Raw genomic sequence first — 21,116 nt, forward strand, 5'->3', positions numbered from 1 at the left:
CCGGAAACCGGTGCCTTGGACGAGATCACCTTGTCCAAGGCACTGTACCGGTTAAACACCTTTCTTCATTGAAGGCTATGGAAAGACACATTAAGTCCTCTGGGAGGTTTATCTGCCTGTTCAAGAACAACATAGTCACTGAGATGCGGAGACAAAAACAGCAGCTTTGAACTCTGCTTCTGTTGTACGCAAAAGATATGCGGCTTGGGCCATCTCTGAAACACAGTATGCCCCTTTTGGTGCTAAGATCAGCTTGGTTAGCGAAGGAAAGGATTGTGGCTGTCAAGGTAGAGAAATCCTAAAATACTGTAATAATATTGCAGTATTTCCTGTTGTTCTGCTATTGCCAAATCATTGCCAATACCGTGTTTATTTTTTTAATAACTGCTCTTCAGGTTGTGTGCAGTAGGATAGGATTTTAATTTTAATAAAGCTTGAAGATATATTCCAAGTGTTCCTAATTGTGTCTCTTTATGATAAAAGGGGGCTTGGGTTCCTCTAGTTATTCCTGCGAGTCTCTGTAGGCCAAGGGACGATAGGGCTGATTTTACCTAATACATACCACACTCATGTAATGCTTAGTGGGTTGAGGAAGTTTGCATTCCACTGATTTTCTGACTCATGTTAGCTTATTGACTTAGTCCTTAGTGCCAGAAAGCTGTTTAGGGAAAATGTGAAGCATTTCCTCTTGAAAGAGATGTATATTCTTGAGGATAGGACACGAATATTTGTTTTAGCGATTCATTCTTACACCAGGTGGCTTTCATATGATTTTGGTTTATTAAGGACGTACAAGAAGCTTTAACATGCCTTTTTTGTATTGAGTCAATGAGGACATCATTCTGAATTGAACTCTGACAATTTAAGACAGTTTATCCTTATGATACCTATACTCTGACAATATCTATTCTGGTAGATGTTTGCTTTCCTCCTGTTCTTCATTTTTAAATGTTACCCTCTGCAATATTTTCAGATACCGAGTGGAGATCTGAAGTTGTGAGCAGCAGACACTTCGATCGGGAGATTGCACATCAGAACCCAAGGTAAGAGAATGTCTCCTCAATACCTGTGCTTTGGCCTCAACAGCAACAGAAAATGTCATTCTGTACTTTCAGATGCGAGGGCAACTTACTGTTGGTCTCTATATTCAATGAGGAAATTATATGGCAACTCATGTTTATCTTAGATCAGGATATACTCCCAGACATAAGCTATTAAGAGTAAGGTGCAAGTATGTAAAGCCCATTCAACGTATCTAGCATCAGATTAGAATCAATCTAGATTAGCTTAGAGAGCCAATTTACTACTAAGAACAACCATTTTAAATTAGATTGCAGGTTTTAAATGATACTTAGATAGCATGTAAGCTATTAAAGAATGCTTCATAGAACCTCAAATTTAATTGTAATGGAGATTATCTGGTTTAAAGCAAACACATTTGCCGTAAAAAAAAAAATCAAGCTGTGTAATGTGTTATTTTCTAAAAAGATAGGTTGTGTTCTTCTCTAGCTTGTCACTCCTAAAGAAGCCTGTCTGGATGTGTAAATATGCATAAATGGAGTCTTAAATAACTATAGGTTCTAAAGTTGCTCACAACTGAATATAGCCTTATAGTCCGTCGTAGCAGGCTATACCCGCCATTAAAGGCTCCCTCCAGCGTAAATGGCCTAAGCTGAAGGCGAGGACCTTTAACAAGGGAGCGGGACATTAATGCTGGTATAGCCCAGCTACTGAGGGCTATAAGGCTGTTAGAACATTCTGCCACTAGATGGCAGAATGGTCTAATAAATAAAACAAAGGTCTCCCCTCGGGCTCCGTGAGGCCTTTGTTCACAGCAATAGCTGTGAAGGAAGACCTTGGAATGTTTGGGCTCCAGACATTTACCGGACATTAGTAGCCCGGAGCACTCCATTGTTTTCAATGGAGCTCCCAACATTCAAATGTTCTAATTAATGTTGAAGTTCATTATAAATCTAAATTAGAATGTATGTGTCAGCAAGTGAGTTGATACCCGAATAAGATATTGTGAACTTAGCAGTTGTATTAGTGCTCAAGCGGAGTCTCTTTACTCCTCTAGGCTACAGTACTAATCTGTTGTAGAAGCCTAGTGCTGTGCCCTGTGCTTGACAGAAGCTCACAAATGCTACCTTTTGGTTTCCCAATTCTTTGCAGTATCATCTAATTTGCACTATCATCCAGTCCCTTCTCTGAATTTCACCCTTTTCGGTATCCTTTCCCGAACAAAGTCCTGGTTCAGGGTAACAATGTAAGAAACTAAAGAGACTGATGGCTCCAACAGTGATAGTATCCTGGCGGGGTTCAGCAAATTACATATTACTGACTACTGGAAATAGCAGCGCAGCCACTGAAAGAGCAAGAGCAGTGCCATGTGTTTGATGCTGATTGCTTTTTAGCTCTTAGGAGTAGGCACGATCTTTTGCCAAAATGCAAAACTGACCAATGTGCCCATCTTACTTCATAAATTAGATTTAAAAACTTGACAATATGTGCAAAGTCTGGAAAGTATCTTGGAGTAGATTTCATGCACCAAACACTGAACAAATCCAAGGAAGTGAGGGTAGTCTGAATACAGGAAGATGGTGAGATACCCACAGAGATTTGATTGGCTCCAGTCAGACACATTGCTCACTAACCTGTGAATCTGTTCGTATTGACATCCATAAGAAATGGACAGCTTAGAATATTATGGAGACCATTAAGGGAAAATACAGTGCCAGAGAAAAGCAAAACGAGAAGTCATGATATCAAAGGGTAGGCCTAGAAACAAATCACTAGAAATATCATAAAGCAAATTTAGTAAATATTAAACTAATTATAACAATGTTTGCACTGTGAAACTATGGTGCCGATTGAGGATGGGTAAAGCAGAGTTTATCAGCAAAATTCTCAATGAATGGATGTGAGAAAGTAGCCTCTTTCTAGCATGGTTACCCCCACGTTTGGCCTGTTTGTGAGTGTGTGTCAGTGTGTTTTTACTGTGTCACTGGGACCCTGCTAGCCAGGACCCCAGTGCTCATAGATAAAAAACCTTTATGTCAGTGTGTTTTGCCTGTCTCACTGGGATCCTACTAGCCAGGACCCCCCGGTGCTCATAGTTTGTGGCCTAATGTGTGTGTTGTCAGTAGTGCTTGACTGTGTCACTGAGGCTCTGCTAACCAGAACCTCAGTGCTTATGTTCTCTCTGCTTTTAAATTTGTCACTGTAGGCTATTGACTTCATTTACCAATTTCAATTGGCACACTGGACCTCCCCCCCCCCCCCTATTAGTCCCTAGTATATGGTACCTAGGTACCCAGGGCATTGGGGTTGCAGGAGATCCTTATGGGCTGCAACATTTCTTTTGCCACCCATAACGAGCTCAGACAAACCCTTCCACAGGCCTGCCATTGCAGCCTGCGTGAAATAGTGCACGTACTATTTCACAGCCATTTTCACTGCACTTACTTAAGTTATAAGTCACCTATATGTCTAACCTTCACTTGCTGAAGGTTAAGTGGAAAGTTACTAAGTGTGAGGGCACCCTTGCGCTAGCAAAGGTGCCCCCACATAGTTCAGGGCCATTTCCCGGGACTTTGTGAGTGCGGAGACGCCATTACACACGTGCACTACATATAGGTCAATACTTATATGTAGCTTCACAATGGTAACTCCGAATATGGCCATGTAAGGTTTCTAAAATCATGGAATTGTCCCCCATTCCAAATCTGGTATTGGGGAGCCAAATCCATGCATCCTGGGGGATCCACTATGGATCCCCAGTACTGCCAAACCAGCTCTCTGAGGCTTGCACTGCAGCTACAACTACTGCCACCTCACAGACAGGGTCCTGCCCTCCTGGGGTCTGAGCAGCTCAGTCCCAGGAAGGCAGAACAAAGCATTTCCTTTGGGAGCAGGGTGTTACACCCTCCCCCTTTGGAAATAGGTGTTACAGACTGGGGAGGGGTAGCCTCCCCCAGCCTCTGGAAATGCTTTGAAGGGCACAGATGGTGCCCTCCTTGCATAAGCCAGTATACACCGGTTCAGGAACCCTTTGTCCTCTACTCTGGCACGAAGCAGGACAAAGGAAAGGGGAGTGACCACTCCCCTGTCCATCACCACCCTAGAGGTGGTGCCCAGAGCTCCTCCAGTGTGTCCCAGACTTCAGCCATCTTGCTTTGCAAGGTGTGGGGGCACTCTGGAGGGCTCTGAGTGGCCAGTGCCAGCAGGTGATGTCAGAGACCCCTCCTGATAGGTCCTTACCTGATAAGGTAGCCAATCCCCCCTCTCAGGGCTATTTAGAGTCTCTACTGTGGGTTCTCTTCAGATTCTACTTGCAAGTTTCCAGCAGGAATCCTCTGCAACTACTACTTAATCCTCTGACCTTGGATCAACCGCAGCCTGCTCCAGGAGCCGCTATAACAGCAACAAAGTATCCACAAGGGATACTTTTCTTCTGCAACTTCAGCTCCAGCCAGCAACTGCAACAGTTTCCACGGTGTGCATGCTCTGAGGACTCACTGTCTTCATTCTGCACCAGAAGGACTGAAGAAATCTCCCGTGGGGTGACGGAGTCACTCCCCTGCTCACGCAGACACCTTCTAAGTCGACGACCGGTACTCCTGGACTCCTCTCACAGCGACGAGCGTGCTCCTGGAAACACAGAGGGTGGACCCCATCGACACAGACTGTCCTGAGGTCCTGCTGACACAATTTGGAGGAGGTAAGACCTTGCCTTCCCTGAGAGAGACAGTACCCCTGTGCACTGTCTTCTCTTCACCTCCTGACGCCTCTGTGCACTATTTGCAAAATTCCTTTTGGCCCAGGTCCCTAGCACTCTATCCTGCGACGCTCAACTCGCTGAGTTGACCTCTGGCGGCGTGGGACCCTTCTTTGCAGTGCTGCGCCAACTGAGTTTTGCATCTCCTTTGTCCCCATGTCCTGGGACTCCCGTGGGTGCTGTGCGGCATCCTGAGGGCTCTCTAAAGTGCTGGGAGCCCCCTCTTCCTCCTCACACAGAGTTGAGGCCTCCTGGGTCCATCCAGCGCCATTTTGACGCAAAATGCAACTTTGTCGGAACCAAGGCTTGTTGGCGACTTCCAACACGAAATCACGTCTGCATCCATCTTCACGTCGTGGGATATCCTTTGCATCACGGAGGAACCCGCTGGCATCTTCCTAGGGTGCATTCCTGCAGTCTTCGTCCAACTGGGGACTCTTTTCTTTTTTTTTCTTTCTTTTTCTTTCTTTTTTTTTATTTTTGAACCCTCTTATGGGTTGGCAGGAGCTCCTGTCCTTCCTGGAACTGCTTTCGACTTCTGGACTTGGTCCCCTTCTTTTTCAGGTCTTCAGGTCCAGGAATCCAGCAGTTGTTGTTTGCAGACTTGGTTGGTTACTGCAATAATCCATATCACGAGGTGTAGTGTGTCCTAAGGAAACTTGCAGTACTTTACTCCTGCTTTTCTGGGCTCTGGGGTGGGGTAATTTACTTACCTTTACTGTATTCTTACTCTCCCAGCGATTCTGCACACACTACACTTGTCTAGGGGGGAATTCGCGATTTGCATTCCACTTTCTTAGTATATGGTTTGTGTTGCCCCTAGACCTATTTTCTCCCATTGCATTCTATAGCATTTCCTATTGTTTGCACTATCCTATGTCTAATTACTTACCTTATTTTGGTGTCTAGTGTATATATTGTGTATAATACTTACCTCCAGAAGGAGTATTGTCTCTAAGATATTTTTGGTACTGTGTCACCCAAATAAATAGCTTTATTTTTTGGTAACACTGAGTATTGTTTTACTTGTGTATATGTACTGTGTAATTACAAGTGGTATTGCATGAGCTTTGCATGTCTCCTAGTTCAGCCTAAGCTGCTCTGCTATAGCTACCTTCTATCAGCCTAAGCTGCTAGAACACTGATACATTTCACTAATAAGGGATAACTGGACCTGGTATAAGGTGTAAGTACCCAACGTACCCACTACAAACCATGCCAGCCTCCTACACTGGAGGTAACCATTTAAACCTGCTCTTTGCTTTCTGAGGACCTGTAGCATTAGTGAAGGGGCTGCAGGTGTTTTTGGATCCCCTTTAGACTTTCCAGTTAAGCACAACGGTGGCGCCAGTGCAATGCAAAGTGGTTATTTCTTCATTTGAGTGGCCCCATACAAAGGAGGAAATGCATGCATTTCAGGAGGGGAAACTGGAAAATCACATGTACACCCACACTTTGGGTGGGGGGCTGAAGAGGGTAGTCTCGGTCTCCTAGTCACTCCTCGAAAAAACATTAGGGGTGCTCTTCCTGAACCTCGCTGTCATTATTTCAGCATAAAGACCCTGCAAACGTCCCTGACTGTGGTCCTCAAAGCCCCATTCACAGGTCAGGGCAAGGATATTTTCTCAGAAACCGAGCAGCAGGCGAATCAATAGTCCAAGTTTCCATCCTTCACTGTGTGCATGGCATCATGGTGGACACTGCTGTTTATTTTTGTTAGTCAGGCATCTGGAGCACCCAATCCCGGTGGACACCAGTACATACTTGAGCCATAGGCCCAGCTCCTGATGTTTATCCAGGTTCTGCATCAAAGACCGGCTGAGGACAGACTGCATAGCCCTGACTTCAACAGGACCAGGGCAGGCCTTGCAGTTCCTATCTTCAGTTGTCTGTGTGTTCGTTGTACGAGTTGGTCAAATGATCCTTAACCTGCATTTTACAGTCACTAATACCCTGCCAAATTGGTGGTCAGTGAGTGACAGTAAGGGGGTACAGAAGTAGGCACCAAAAACCAGGGATCTTAGTACTCCTGTCAAGAAACTGAAGAATGGGGGAGCACTATGAAAAGAGCATGGTCTAAAACAAAAATAAAAGTGCCTTGCATTGCTCCGTACTCTTCCTTACATTGGGCACCAGTTGGGGAGTTGCGATAATTTCTCCGTTTTATTTTTCCATTGCATTAATTAAAGAGCCCTGGTGTGTGGTTGCTTTTTGCAGATGTAAAGTGATCCAAAGTAAACAAATAATAATTTGCACTTCTCCTTTCTTTTGTAGTGCAATGGCTGTTGAGTCTCTGACTGCTGTTGCTTCAGGTGTTCAAGTAGGGAAGTTCTATCTTTCTAAAGGTGAGTTTGCATAGATGCTAGAAGCTGCTCCCATCCAACAATTTTTCAGGGACCAAGAATTACTGTATTGTGGATGCATTTAGTGCGCTGGTCCTTTAACCTGCATGGTTGATTATTTTTGGTTAGATTGCGTTAAACCCCCATCGAATTCACCCCTTGTAGGTCCACATTCAGCAAGCTTTGTGCATTCTGATCAGAGAGATCTAGGTATATATGTACTGTTCTTTTCATAATCCCAGCAGAGGCCTTCTTACCTGTGCAGCTAAAAACGTGATTTACTTTGTGTCTAGAGTTGTTTATAAATTGCCCCCTGTTGTCCTCAGTTGTGTTTTGATGTTGCACGTGCATTTTACGCATGCTTCGCTCTTAGCGTTTGATTGTATGGTCACTAATTGGTTCCTTTTTTTATTAAGGTTGTATATAAAATAGGCAATAAACTAATGGGGATTACAGAAGACTGAGATTATAAATTTATGATGTAACCCTAAAAGAGGCTGTAAAAATTATCAGTTAAAAAACACATTTCTGAAATGTATAAAATCACATGCTCTCAAACAAAATGTTTATTCGCAGTAAAATATTATATAAAAACAAACAGTTTTAAATAAAAGCAGGAAACATGAAAAAAATCACTAGAACCCCATTGATCCATTATGGGACTGCAGTTTTTGCAGTAAATCACAAAACTAAACACTTAAAAGAAAACCTGATGTTATCTTATAGTTAGATAATATAGTAAGATTCAGTCTTAAAGAACTTCAAAAATCCAAGGAAAAAAATCTATGCAAAGAAAATAAGGGTGTTTGCTTCGAGGAGAAATCCTCAAAATCGCATGAATATCCACCACCAAATAAATTGAGTGTACCCTTGTCCTCAGAGCTTTCAGAAATATCATTACATGAATGTTTAAAATAGTTTTCAAAATAATTCTACATTTATTTAAGGATTGTCTTAAAATGCTATATTTAAAAAAGATGCGCTTAATTGGCAATGGGCATTTTATAGAAACGCATGTTTGTAACTATTTAAAAGATATTTAATACAATTTAAGAATACCATAAACGTTTTTCAGTCTTTAGAGCTGATTTAAAGTTTGCCGTACCGAAGGTACTCCATATAGTTAACAAACAACATTGCCCCCACCATCCAGAGAGACCTCCACCTGCCAAATTTGAGTAGCCTAACACTCCCCCTGACAACTCTTAACACTGCAGAAACCATTACCAGGGCGGGGGTTTGTGTTTGGAAATTGAAAACGGGTGACCCCCACACCATTAGACTTTTCACCTATATTATAACGGGTAATTATTATTTTTTCTCCTGGCGGTGACGGGTGGCAAAAACCAGCTGTAAGACCATCCACTGTAAATTGGGTGGCCTGTTCCCATCAGGAATGTCATAGGAATATGCAAGTGATGGAGCCAGAATATGCCCCGTCATCTACATACTTTTGGTCCGCTGGCTTCTAAATCGGACAGACTGACAGTGGGTTTGCAAAGAGGGTACTTGTCACTTTTGCGATAGAGTACTCTCTCTGCCAAACTCTAAATCAACTCCTTAATCTTCAGAAATGTATAATTTGCACAGTCTAATTTACGTCTTCTCACATTCATTTTATGGATCTGCAATAATATAGAGCCATTAGAAACTCAAAACGTCTGAAGTAAAGCAAGTCTGTCCCAGAAGAAGTGAAAGCCCTCGTTCTATTTCCTTGTTAACTTTGATTTCATTTTCTCAGGGCTCATTGACAAGATTGACAACTTCAAACTGCTGAGCCTGGACAAAATGCAGGCTCCTAATGTCTATGCTACCGTAGACGGGGATTATTTTTACCACAGCTCAAATCCACGAATCCCTGAAGTAAGTCGCAAAATACCAAAACTGTTAAAAGATGGTTGGGCCTTGAGTCCAAGTCTTGCTTTTTGACATGTCAGTCCTTGAGGTACTCACTGATAAGCCAAGTTTAGTTGTTAATGCATTCATTGTAAAGATTTGTGCGTAACCGTACAATATTTGCATGTCAGCTTATCTATTTATCCTTCTGAGGTCGATAAAGATTACCATAAAAACCTTTATATACTTAACTAGACGAGATGGAGACATAGAATCCATACGAATCAGGATAGAAGCCTGTGAAAGATATGTGATGGGTTTCATTACTTGTGAAGGTTTGAACCTTTCACTTTTGGCATCTGTTGGAAAGTGCCCCTTTTTGACATGGTCACCACCACTTTTTGCCTGGTATTTGATGCAATGTTGACTGAAGTGCACTGGGTTCCTATTCCCCTAAAACCGTGCAATTGTTCCCCAAATGTCAATACCTTCAGCACTCTGTAAGTCCCTAGTAAATTATACCCCTGGAACCTAGGGCATGGGCACTAAGGAGGGTCCCTAACGGCTGAAGCATGTATTGTGCCACTCTAAGGGGCACCTCACCACACTCATTCAGACTGCTATTGCAGGCTGTGTGACATGGTGCAGACAGAAGTGAAAACGTGACATGGCACACGTCCTGTGTGCCATGCCTGCAGACACTCCATGCAATGTGTGCAAGTCATTCTTATAGCAAGCCTTACAGACCTAAGGCAAGGTACATGAAGCTACGTGTGGACATATCTGCAGGAGCAGATATGCCCTGTGATGTGCAAGTCAATTCTTAAGACATTACAAGTGAACAGGGAAGCCTTCTTAAGGTATGTACTGGGCACTGGTCAAAACGAGTTACCCAGCTACGTAGTGGCCTCACTGAAACCTATGTGTTTGGTGTGGAACACCTCATATTAATAAACCCACGCTGATACCAGTGACGGATTTGTTAGCTTCCTACATCAGCAAGGGTGGCAGGGTGTTTGGAACTGGAAGGGACTGGACTGAAACCTACCCTCATTATGAGCACTCTGAATACGGTGTCTGAGCTTCTACTAAGTTCATCCTTTAGAAAGAAAAAAAGGGAATACAGTCTCCTATTTTTATTGATCTTGATATTTCCATTCTGAAAACATTACAATTCTAGAAAATAGCCTCTTGTAGCTTACCTGGCATTAATGAAAGTCTGAGTCCTGAAATACCGGCGCTCCAAGAGAAGGAAACCCCGCGCATCCAGCAAGTGCCTGCGGTGTTCCCCAGTTTAACAAGGGGCTTCCTTGTAGGAGAGGTCTGGGGTTCTGTAAAAGGTGGGCTGGTGCCTTACGGCTCCCATCTTAATTTCCGATTTTCCATGTTTTTTCATTTACAGGTTGGAGATTTGAGGATTTCCTTCCACTATGCCGGCTTGAGTGACAGTGAATCACCTCTGGGACCCGCAGACAAGGTAACGTTTGGACACCAAAAATCTTTCATTCATAGTAGTGCCGTATGGCCTACTTTAAAAAAAAAAAAAGAAAAGCCAATCATTTTTTTTTCATTTTAATTTTGAAGATTACAGTGATCGGCCGCCAGACAGGAGACAAGATTGTTGCCTTTCAGACTGAATCAGGGGATATTCTGGAGCTGCTGCATTTTAATGCTCTCTCTGCTGAGGTAACATGACACAGATCCAAGCATCTTGTCCACAACATGTTTTCCACAAATGCAAAGGTATGTCTCTTCAATGAGACATGTCTACATATCAATGACCACCTGCTCAGTAGTGTGTGAAGAAAGAGAATTCTCTAAAGATGAAATGGCCAGTCGTTCCCCTATAGTGTGCTCCACGGGCACAAGGTTGTTCACACAGCTAATGTTTCACATGTGTTAAAGGCTCTCTTCTCCAGTAGTGTGTTCCACAGATCTAAGTAGATCACTGTAGTGTATTTCACAGACAAAGGTACAGCCACACGAATAATATTTCTTATACTGGAGTAACATTGTGCGATTATACTATGGGCCTGATTACAACTTTGGAGGAGGTGTTAATCCGTCCCAAATGTGACGGATATACCACCAGCCGTATTACGAGTTCCATAGGATATAATGGACTCGTCATACAGCGGGTGGTATATCCGTCACATTTGGGACGTATTAACACCTTCCTCCAAAGTTGTAATCAGGCCCTATGTCTCTTATATACAAAGCCACCTTTGCAGGTAGGATCAAAGACTCACTGCTCATATACTGTGTACCACGTGCAAGGCTGTCTGCTCGGGTAATGTTTAACACGGATTGAATGCACTGTTCTGATTTGGTATTCCACTGATAAAAGGCTCTGTGCTTCTCACAGACGCAAGACGTAGCCCCTTAATTTAATGTGTTTCATAAACTTTAAGTTGCCTGTTAAGATATTGGGTCTCAAAGAGACAATGGCAGAGTTCTCTTCATAGGTCCACAAGGACAGGATCTGTGCCAGGTTTTCAGGGTATCCACATAGGATAGATATACAGGCAAACAAATCTAAATGGAACTGATTAACATACTGCTTAGCCCGCAAACCTGGCACGTATGGATTCAGCCCTCTGGTATTGACAGCCCTGGTGTTTAGCTTTGGTCCCTGATTCACAAAAGCACATTGTTAGCTGCAATCCTACAGGCAGGATGAAGCTTCCCGTTAGGATCACATTTTTTTACTTTTAAGAATTGTATAAAGGATCTACACAGGACGCTGGAAAATATATGAACATTATCAATTTACTTTAGTAACGTTTACATATGTTGATGCATGTGAAAATATGATGTAAATGTGATTGCACATCTTTTTCTCCTGCATCCTATTTGCTGTTGGGGAAAGTTTTCCTTACACTCCCTATAAAATTCTGGTTGATTCTGTCCCTTTCTGAACAGGAAATGCGCTTGTGGATAGCTTTAACCGATCTGTTCATTTCCAGAGTAGAGCGCTTCCTGCAATTGATAATGTGAATATCCACAAATGTAAGAGTTTGTGAGTGTTAACCTACGTTTCTAAGGGTGGTCCACAATCCATCCCCTAAGACTAACCTTATAATATGCTAATTCTGTCATACTGGCAAATATGTAGCCTTTCATAGTGCCACCTACCAACATAAATTTCCGTCAAGCTTCATTTTCTGAATCATGATTCAGGTGTTCCCTTCAGAAAGGGCTTATTTTGTGAACCCACAGTTAATTGGTGGTGCACAAAATGCTTTGTGAAGTGGGCCCATAGTGTCCCTTAGGTGCAAGGCTCTCTATCAATTAGGGCTTTATGTAGATCTCAGGGTCTTTGGTCAGACTGTGTGTTCTTCTGTGTGTTCTTCTGTGTGTTCACAGAAAAAAGGCTCTATCCGAGCTCGGTTTGTGTTCCCCTAGATGCAAGGCTTTCTTGCTAAGTAAGATTTCACACATATAGAATACCCTGTGCTTATTTAATTGTTTACAGTTCTCACTCAAGTAATGTATGTACAAATACACGTTTATATGCTCCTAATAGTATTTCACGCCACAAAGATTTAAATCCTCTCTGCTTTTTTTAATATGACATGCGCATGAAAAGTCTCTGCTCAGATAGGCTCTCCCAAACCTGAGAAACATCGAAGACCCACTGACTAGGTAGTGTGCCCCACAGATCCGTGACCCTCTATTCGAAGAGCATGTCTCGCAGACCTCTTCTCAAGGAGTTTGTCCCACCAGTGTAAGGCTTACTGCGCAGGTTGTAGCTAGCCAGATGTACAACATCTGTCACTTAATGTGTTCCAGGTTTATGGTTTCTTCTTAATGCAGAACATTTACAGATATTAAGGTCTTTCCTTGAGCAGTGGGGTCCACTGACCTATACTAATTTGTGTTTGTGGATTTGCAGATTACTTTTTTTCTGACATTTTTGCTCTTATTCTCTTAGGAAGTCTTCCAGAAGGAGCATCACAGCAACACGATTAAAACCTGGGCTCTCCGAGCTGGCGGTTGGCTGCTGATGTTCGTGGGAATCAGTCTCATGACCAAAATTGTTTACACTTTGGGTAGGTTTACAGCAACAAACTGTGCATGTATAGTTGTTTTTTTTTTTTTTTAAACAAAGTATACGCCTCGAGTTACATATCATTAGCATGCACACTGCAGCATGTTTTGAAAAAAAGGTCAGGAGGAAGAAAGAGGAAGGAAGCGAGAAGATAAGAGATAGAAACTTAATCATGAAAGTGAAGCCCTGCCAAGTACCACGCAACACGAGTTAGACTAACTCCTTTTAGTGCTGGTGTTCACATCACCGCACTAAAATGTATTAGTCATGCAGTCGGGATCACGAGAGGCTCCAGTGATTGAGGAATACTTGTTAACAAAAGTTGGCCTTGCAAACGCTTCGGAGCAACCCGCACCATTTCATTTTTGTATAACAGGTTCGAAGACTCACTGTCATCAAGCACCATTTAAATGATCATTTTTAGCATTAAGAATTAGAGACTGCCATCTAGTGGCATCAGAGAGAATTCACCAAATTCCTTCAGTGTTAATTAGATAAGGATTTCTACAATTAACCGCAACCTCAAACAAAACTCAAACTCTGTGCGATGCTTTTTTTTTTTTTGTTACTTTGATGTTGTAGACACTTGGCATTTGGGCCCCACTGATGATATGTCCAGAGGCACCATTTATTTTGTGAGGTGTTCAGTCTGAGAATCATGTGTTTAATAGACCTCTACTCACCATTATTGAGTGCCAGCATGTCTGAATCCCCCGCATTCGCCTGAGTACCACTTGGCCAAGGAGAATACCCGTGCACTGAGGTGGAGCTGCCAGGCTCATGCTAGGTATGTGCAACATGGCAGGACAGGTGCTGATCCGCTGACAGCGAGCGTTAGCATGACCGTGTGTAAACAAAGGGAAACCGAGTTGAATCATGATTTGCACAGTGAGGAATGGATACCTGTATACTTATAGCGCTACAAGGTCTCATCCTGCAGCTGAGAAGGCACTACGAATATGAAAGTCGCCATTTTAAAATTGCATTACAAGCAGTATGTGTCACTCACACTGTCACACATTTGGCATAGTTTCACTCATAAGGACACGGAAACCATGCAATTGTCACACGTAAGCAATCTGAAAATTTGGCAGCTGTGTTTTGCTTGCAAGAAGGTGTCACTCATAGTCACTGAAATGTCACTCATAATTACACTGAAATTATGAAAATGTCACACATAGAAATCTGAAACCTTAGCATCTATGTAAAGTGAGCCCTATTTGCCACTGACTGATAGAAGACTGCCATTAGCCGATATTGTTAATGGTATAACCACGTAGTGGCAGACTCTCCTACATGTTTTATTTAAAATATCAAGTGTGCTCCATATCACCGGAGTTCCTTCATATGGCGTCATGCTTGATTCAGTCCCGAATTTGCACACCCCTGGATCTATTCTTGTAGAGCATGGACAGCGGAAAATAAAACATTCCAAGAGCAAAACCCTCTGCTAACTAGTTTTTATAAAAGTTTAAGAGTGAGGACTGAACCTAGGCCTGCACAAGAAGTAGACGAATACCCTAGACTAGCTCTACTGCAATAGCCTGAGGCAACACAGTCTCCAAGTATAATTGTGTCCTATCCTAGATGCTAAATCAGTGACATCACATTCCCTCGCCGCCTCCTCGAAGGCATCAGATAGTAATATCACGTGACCTTCATTCCAGTTGACTATTTTATGTCTTAAACAGTTTTGCCAAAAGTCATGGCTGCAGTATTTTGTTTTTATAAACAATTGACAATAGGCCAACCACGTTCTATGATTAAGTCGGCAATAACGAATGGTATATTTCTATTTGAAACCTCATTAGTCAGATTGAGTCAATGCCATGTGCATGCAGAAACATAGGGTGTCAGATGATACCTCTAAATGGATCTCCAGTGATGTAGGGTCTTCTCTATACTGATGTACATCCTTGCAATGTATTTTACACATACATATAATTAGTAATGTTTTGACTGTGAATCAGTAAACACAGTTAACCTATCCCTTTCTAAGTAGAGGCTGTGTGCTACTGCATTTAGTAACAAATTATTTTTAACCCAGTGTTTGCTAGTTTTAGTACTAAAACTGTCAAGCCAACATATGTGCAGGAGTGATCTTTGAATAAAATGTGTTCACTGTGCAGTTTTATTCGCTTGTATCTTGCAGCAGAAAATATGTCTGACTGACACTCTTCTTGGAATTGTTTTTCAGTGGACTGGTTACCTCTGGTTCGCGATCTCGTCAAACTTGGACTCAACATCTTCGCCGTGTGTGTGGCCACCAGCCTGTCCCTGCTGACCATTTCCTTCGGCTGGTTCTTCTACCGACCATTATGGGCCCTGGTGCTTGGGGTCCTGGCTGCCATTCCAGTTGTGATTGTCAAAAGTCGTGCCTCACCCAAAAAGCATCAATGAAAAGGGCCCCCCTCTCAAACTCTTTGTAGGAATCCATTGTCAACTCGAAGGATGCACCATCCTGGTGACCTGCAGTGACCAATTTTATGAATTGGACAATCCAGTCTCCCAAAAAAGTTGGTCATGCAGCAGGTGCTAGCTACATACAACTACCCCCCCCATGCTAGACGATAAGATACTATTTGTTTTGTACAGTAACAGAAAAAAAAAATCCCTGTGCAGTGATCTTTCAGCATGTTGGAATCCTATTTACTCTGTAGGCCCTCCTTACGAGTGGCCCATCCACAGAGATTGGCATGACAAGTTTAGCTGCAATTAGTGCATCACCTGTAATTTTCTCCAAGTAAATTTCAGTAAATCAAATCTCTAACATTTACCAGGGGAACATGCCCAGTAAATACCAGCACGTGCAGATTTGTTAGCAGATATTTATCGGCTCTGATATTTACCAAATCCCGGGGGATCCGTTTTTATTGGTCCATTAAATAACTCTTCCACAAATTGGCTACTCTTAATGAGGTGCGTTGGGATGATCAAGGCAATACAATGCACACATTACTGTGACTGAGGTTCCAAAAGTGGTTTGTGTGGTACACCCTCATAGCTATTGCCAGTATGTCATGCTTTCCTGTGAAGTAGGACACGCCAAATTGAGTCTTTCTGACAATCCTACATTTCTCAAAGTAAAGAAAGCAACTTGAGCAGCATTTGAACAAGAAGCCACTGAGCATCCTATATTTTCTTTCAGTAAATTAGCTTTTCAATGTTATGAAAACAAACCTAGGTTTTTGTTTGTTTGTCCGCTGTAGTAGCTCATTGTAAATTGTGCTTCATATGTTGCAAAAAGTATGTGGGTGACCCAGAGCTCACCATGCACCCGTTGGCGATGCAGAAATCCATGTAGCTCCTTGAAGCTGTACTCGGCAGAAGCTGCAGTCGATCTGCCATGTACAGCAGAAGGAGTCCTTCTGGTCCTCTAGCAAGCACTATGCTTCTGGTACACGGTATGATGATGACCGTGAAAATAAAGCATAAACAGACTTGAGTTTCGCAGTACAGGTTTTAGCTTTAGCCAGATAAACTAGTGTTAGACTTTTGATTATTGTGTTAAGGAAAAGAGTACCCGAGTTACAAACATCAGATTAGCAGTGGTTCACGCCTGAGTAAGATGTGAAGGGGGTGACAGTCCTCAGCCATGCTACTGTTCCACTGAAGAAGCTGTTTGCCTTCAGTGATAACCCTTTTTTTGGCGCAAGACCTAGTGGCTTTGCCAGTGCTTGTTTACACTTGTGCCTTTATCTTTCAAAATGAGCTAAGTTGTACGCTAAGATTTGTATTTCCCTCCTTTTATATTCTAAGAACTCCAGCATTTTGCTGTGCTTGTGTTGCTTGCTGGCCGCATACTATCCGGTGACTTTATCAGTAACCCAATCACTGTTTGTTTTGTCAGCACTGGAAGTGCGCTGATTATTCACGATTTAAGAAATAACTTTTTTTTTTTCTTTCATGAAAGATCTCTGCGTGTTTAATCAAAATGCGATATCTAGCCCTTTTCTAGGCGGTATTTTTAAGTTGTTGATTCGTCCTATGTAGATATTTTTCAATATTGCAAAACAATTTAATTTCCATTGATCCTGTTTCTACACAGTATATGTAGGATAGACTGGTTTTATTTTGTAGAGAAAGGGAAATGTGGTTCAGGATATGAAAGGCCATTAAAGGTCTGCCCCATTGACAGATTATCAAATTTGTGATTCGCACTTGGAACACTGGAAGATTATTGGACAATGAATGCAAAAAAAGAAAATGCAAATCTGAGGCCTAATGGGGCTAAGGCTACAAAGAAATGCAGAAATCTGACCCTTGTGGGCTAATACCTATGATGTGTCTGGTTGCCCTCATTTTGCGTCATCCATAAACTCTTAAAGTATGCATGAATAGCTTTGAAAACTGCAAGTTTTCAAGCATACTCCCAGTCGTCTATGGACACTTCTTTCAACTTCTTTTGCTACAAGACAAATATATTTTCCTTATGAACGAACCCAGCATGAAATATGGAGATGGATGGCTTCTCGCCATTGAAAACTTTTCACTTTCAGAATAGTATTTGTTGTGGGTTCCAGTGTGTGAAACTACATGGATTGTGTTTGCGGATCCACAAACGTGCATGTGTGGTTGTGCGCCACATTTTTCCATTGTCACTCTCTAGATCTAGAACACTCGTATTACTGCCTCCAACACTTTGGATAATCTGCTGTACTGGTTGATTGTGCTCATTTATATTCTGTAAACAGGATCAGGCAACTTTCTCCCCCAGATTATATTTGATACACGTAATTTCAATTTGCATAAAAAGAAAACTTTTTTAAGCGGGCCCGTAGACATAATTTTGCATTGGGAGTGAGATCAGAGTTCCCTTATCCAAATGCACTGATAGCATTCCAAAGCCTGTTAACACAAACACTGATGTTTCAGTTTGCTGGATAAGGTACATTCAGAAACAAAGATTTTTTTTGCATGTTTATAAATGCTATAAATTATTAGCTATGGCATTCAAGCACACTGGAGCAGGACACACAGCTCACTAAGATGTACTCATAAACACTCACACACTCATGCAGTGAATGCAAGCTACATGTTTGTGTTCTGAAAATAAACTATAAACATTTGATCCTGTAAAAGCCCTCAGTCCTCCAATTCACTTCCAGACATTGAGGTGCTGTGAAAGCAGGATACTTGCAACCCGGGAATAGGATACCCACTGCTGTTAGTTTGGCAAATTACTCATGTAAGCGAGATCTGCTATCAGATTGTTTGATATTTTCTATAAAAATCGAAATTTACCTTTTGTATCTGGATTTTTTAAAAAGTGTGCTGAGTGGTGATGCTTTTTTCAAGAAAAGTGTGGAATACTGCTCCTGAGTTTTGTTATACACTCCAGTTTTCTATGCATATATATTTTTATAACCAAATATTGTCTACAGGGATACTTGAAAATGTTGGTTAAAGACGTGCTATTTTTATTAAAATTAAAATAAATATTTTCAACTTTAAAATGGTTGTGTGAATTGATTCCGAGTAGTTTGTGTTACAAACCTGTGCTGGACAGGGGACTAAAGAACAGAAACTGATTTTGAGGCCATGCTGGAAATCTGAAGCTACTGCTTGGTGCAGATAGAGGTAAGTTTTGAAAACTATTATTGTGTATAGCTGAGTTGTCTCCCTACTTGTCTCTCACATGCAGAGCATGGACCATCGTGTAGCTCCTTCCCAGATCTGAATGCACAAGGAGTGATTTGAGGTGTTATTTGAGCACCAGATAGCCTAACCTTGCTTGGGGACACATCGCAGTATGGGCTAATCATGATGCTCATTTACGGAAGATCTGGGTCGTAAACATACTTGAGCTATAACTTTGCACCCTGATAAATCTAGCTTATGGAGTTGTTCAAACTATTAACAAGAAGCTATTATTCTTAGACTTGAATCGGCTTTGAATAGGATTCAGCTAAACCATTTGCACAGTCGCCATTGTGCAGATACTAAAGTTGGCAACGCTACATTGAATTCCATACTTGTGTGAGCAATAATTTACGTAGACCACGTGCTTCTAATGTAAACAACTTGGATAACAATGGTGATAGTGAGCAAATACATGATGCAGTGTATGTTCCGTTGAGTAGTAGTATCAATTTTCTTTTATGAGATCAAAAGTGGAATAGACCTATAAATAGACTATTTTATGAAAAGTAGTTTAATTATCCATCCTGATCTTAAACATCCCCTGAAGGGAAGAGAGTTTTTCTTTTTTTCTTTTTTTTTACTAGTAAAGGGGCACGTTGTTCTATAATAGCAGAGAGCGCAGCACAATTCATGGTGTTCTGGGCCGATCTGCACAGGAAGAGTTTTATCCTCTAGAAAGAAAAGGGTGGTGATATTAATGATCTCCACCCATCCTACAACCTCACATCATAATGATCTAGTTGAAGGAACAGCCAGGGCAGGGGCCTCATGCCGCCTCAGCTGTTGCCAAACTTATTTTTAAATTATGGACTATTGCAGACTGTCTTGTGCCTCCTTCCCAAACTTGGCATGTACGACGAAGGAACATATTAATGTTATTCAAGGGGTAGATGCCTATGCTACTTGCCAGCTTCAGCTGATGGGGATGAGTGAAGTTGTGAAGCTTTTTCTCTTCAGATCCCTTTAGGTTTTTCCACAATTTTGCATGCATCATGGTCTTCTACAAATAATGCAGACTTCTAGGCACGGAAATCCCTGCAAATACCGAATATCTGGAAAAATAAGTCTACACAAACTTTTGCAGGTAAATATTTTGGCAAAAACGTGTTTTATTTTTGTTTTTTTTTTCTTTCGGGATATTTATAACTAAAGTTCCAGATTTTAAAACTTGACAGGCTTTGTAGTCTTCCCGAAGTGTGTAGCTTGACAACTTTGCAAACTTAATATGTGGAATGTAAGTTTTTGGACAACCTTACAATTGATGATACTAATAGGGATGATTAAGTCTAAAAGAAAGTTATTCGGAAGGAGAATTGAAAAGCAAATCAGAATATTTCTTTATCAATTCTGACGTACTTGCACTTTACTTTATAAAGCGGTCTTCACCAATTTCAGGTGATCTGTTACTGTCTAAGCTTTCAACCAGCTCTGACAGTTGATTGTAAATCTGAAACAGGATCGTGATGGTTGGAATGCATGCAAAAGTCTTGATCACTTACAATTACTTGGAAGGCTTTCCAGTCCATCCGTTTTTTGCCCACTATGTAACTCCAAACAGGGACCAGTCATATGCAAATCAGACTTGATCTTGCTCCAGTGAGAACAGTACAGCCTGGGACACCAAGCCGGGCCATCTCTAGAAGGAAGCCCCAGGCTAGTTTCTGCCTAGTTGGGCCTGTTAAGTGCAGCTCGAGTCCTGTGGCATGGCGAACGCAAGAGCCAAATCAGGAGGCTTAGTTCTGTGAAGACAACCCCGTTTGTCAGACCATAATGACTACCAAGAAAATTAAAGGAATATTAAAAACAAGAACAAGCGGGTCCGCCTCCATCTGCAACAGCAGTTTGATCAGTGTACAAGAAAAGGTGAAATCAAAAAGCATGTTTATAAACTTGCCTACCAGGAATAAACACCCTAAAATTGACTAGCAACAATAAAGGGACACAGAGACCCTGAAACATGCACCTATAAAGGTGTTTATTTACTGCAAATCAAACTTGAAAACAAATACAAGGAACAAACAAACATAGTACACAAATGACCACACATATGGAGAGCAATGGGTTCAAAAAGAGAAACTCCTTCGGCATCAGAGCAATTATTAACAAAGGCACATGCTGATATACACCTGCATGGATGTTCCTGCAAATCATAGAAAAACACAGATCACGGCATCAACAAACCCCAACTAAATGGTAGGTATATGCAGAGCCTAACAACAACCAGTTGGAAAAACAAGATAAGGTATTTGTAAAGCCTGATCCTAGCCAAAAGCAGTGTAGCGCTGTACATGGTCAAGGACAAGCATTAAGTCAGTCAGTAAGTAATAGGAGATGAAGCAGAGTTTTGGGCTGTTAATGCATTTTGTTGTATTGTTCTTTAAAAAGGTGAGTCTTCAACTTATTCCTGAATTGGCATAGGATTGGGTGGTCTTAATGAATATGGGGATGTTGTTCCCGATCACGGGTG

The 21,116-nt window shown here is 41.8% G+C and overlaps 1 protein-coding gene across 1 annotated transcript in view; it reads left to right on the forward strand.

The window, feature by feature from the left end:
• The window catches only part of TMEM43 (transmembrane protein 43), a 74,999-nt gene extending 56,537 nt beyond the window's left edge, over positions 1 to 18,462 (forward strand). Inside the window, exons 6-12 of the mRNA XM_069206289.1 lie at positions 974 to 1,043; positions 7,052 to 7,122; positions 8,861 to 8,982; positions 10,358 to 10,432; positions 10,540 to 10,641; positions 12,890 to 13,007; positions 15,204 to 18,462. Coding sequence (XP_069062390.1) covers positions 974 to 1,043; positions 7,052 to 7,122; positions 8,861 to 8,982; positions 10,358 to 10,432; positions 10,540 to 10,641; positions 12,890 to 13,007; positions 15,204 to 15,406 — 761 coding nt within the window. The 3' untranslated portion in view covers positions 15,407 to 18,462. The remainder of the gene's footprint in view (positions 1 to 973; positions 1,044 to 7,051; positions 7,123 to 8,860; positions 8,983 to 10,357; positions 10,433 to 10,539; positions 10,642 to 12,889; positions 13,008 to 15,203) is intronic.
• The last annotated feature ends 2,654 nt before the right edge of the window (positions 18,463 to 21,116 follow it).

The sequence above is a fragment of the Pleurodeles waltl genome, chromosome 9, assembly GCF_031143425.1.
Source record: "Pleurodeles waltl isolate 20211129_DDA chromosome 9, aPleWal1.hap1.20221129, whole genome shotgun sequence".
Lineage (NCBI taxonomy): Eukaryota > Metazoa > Chordata > Amphibia > Caudata > Salamandridae > Pleurodeles > Pleurodeles waltl.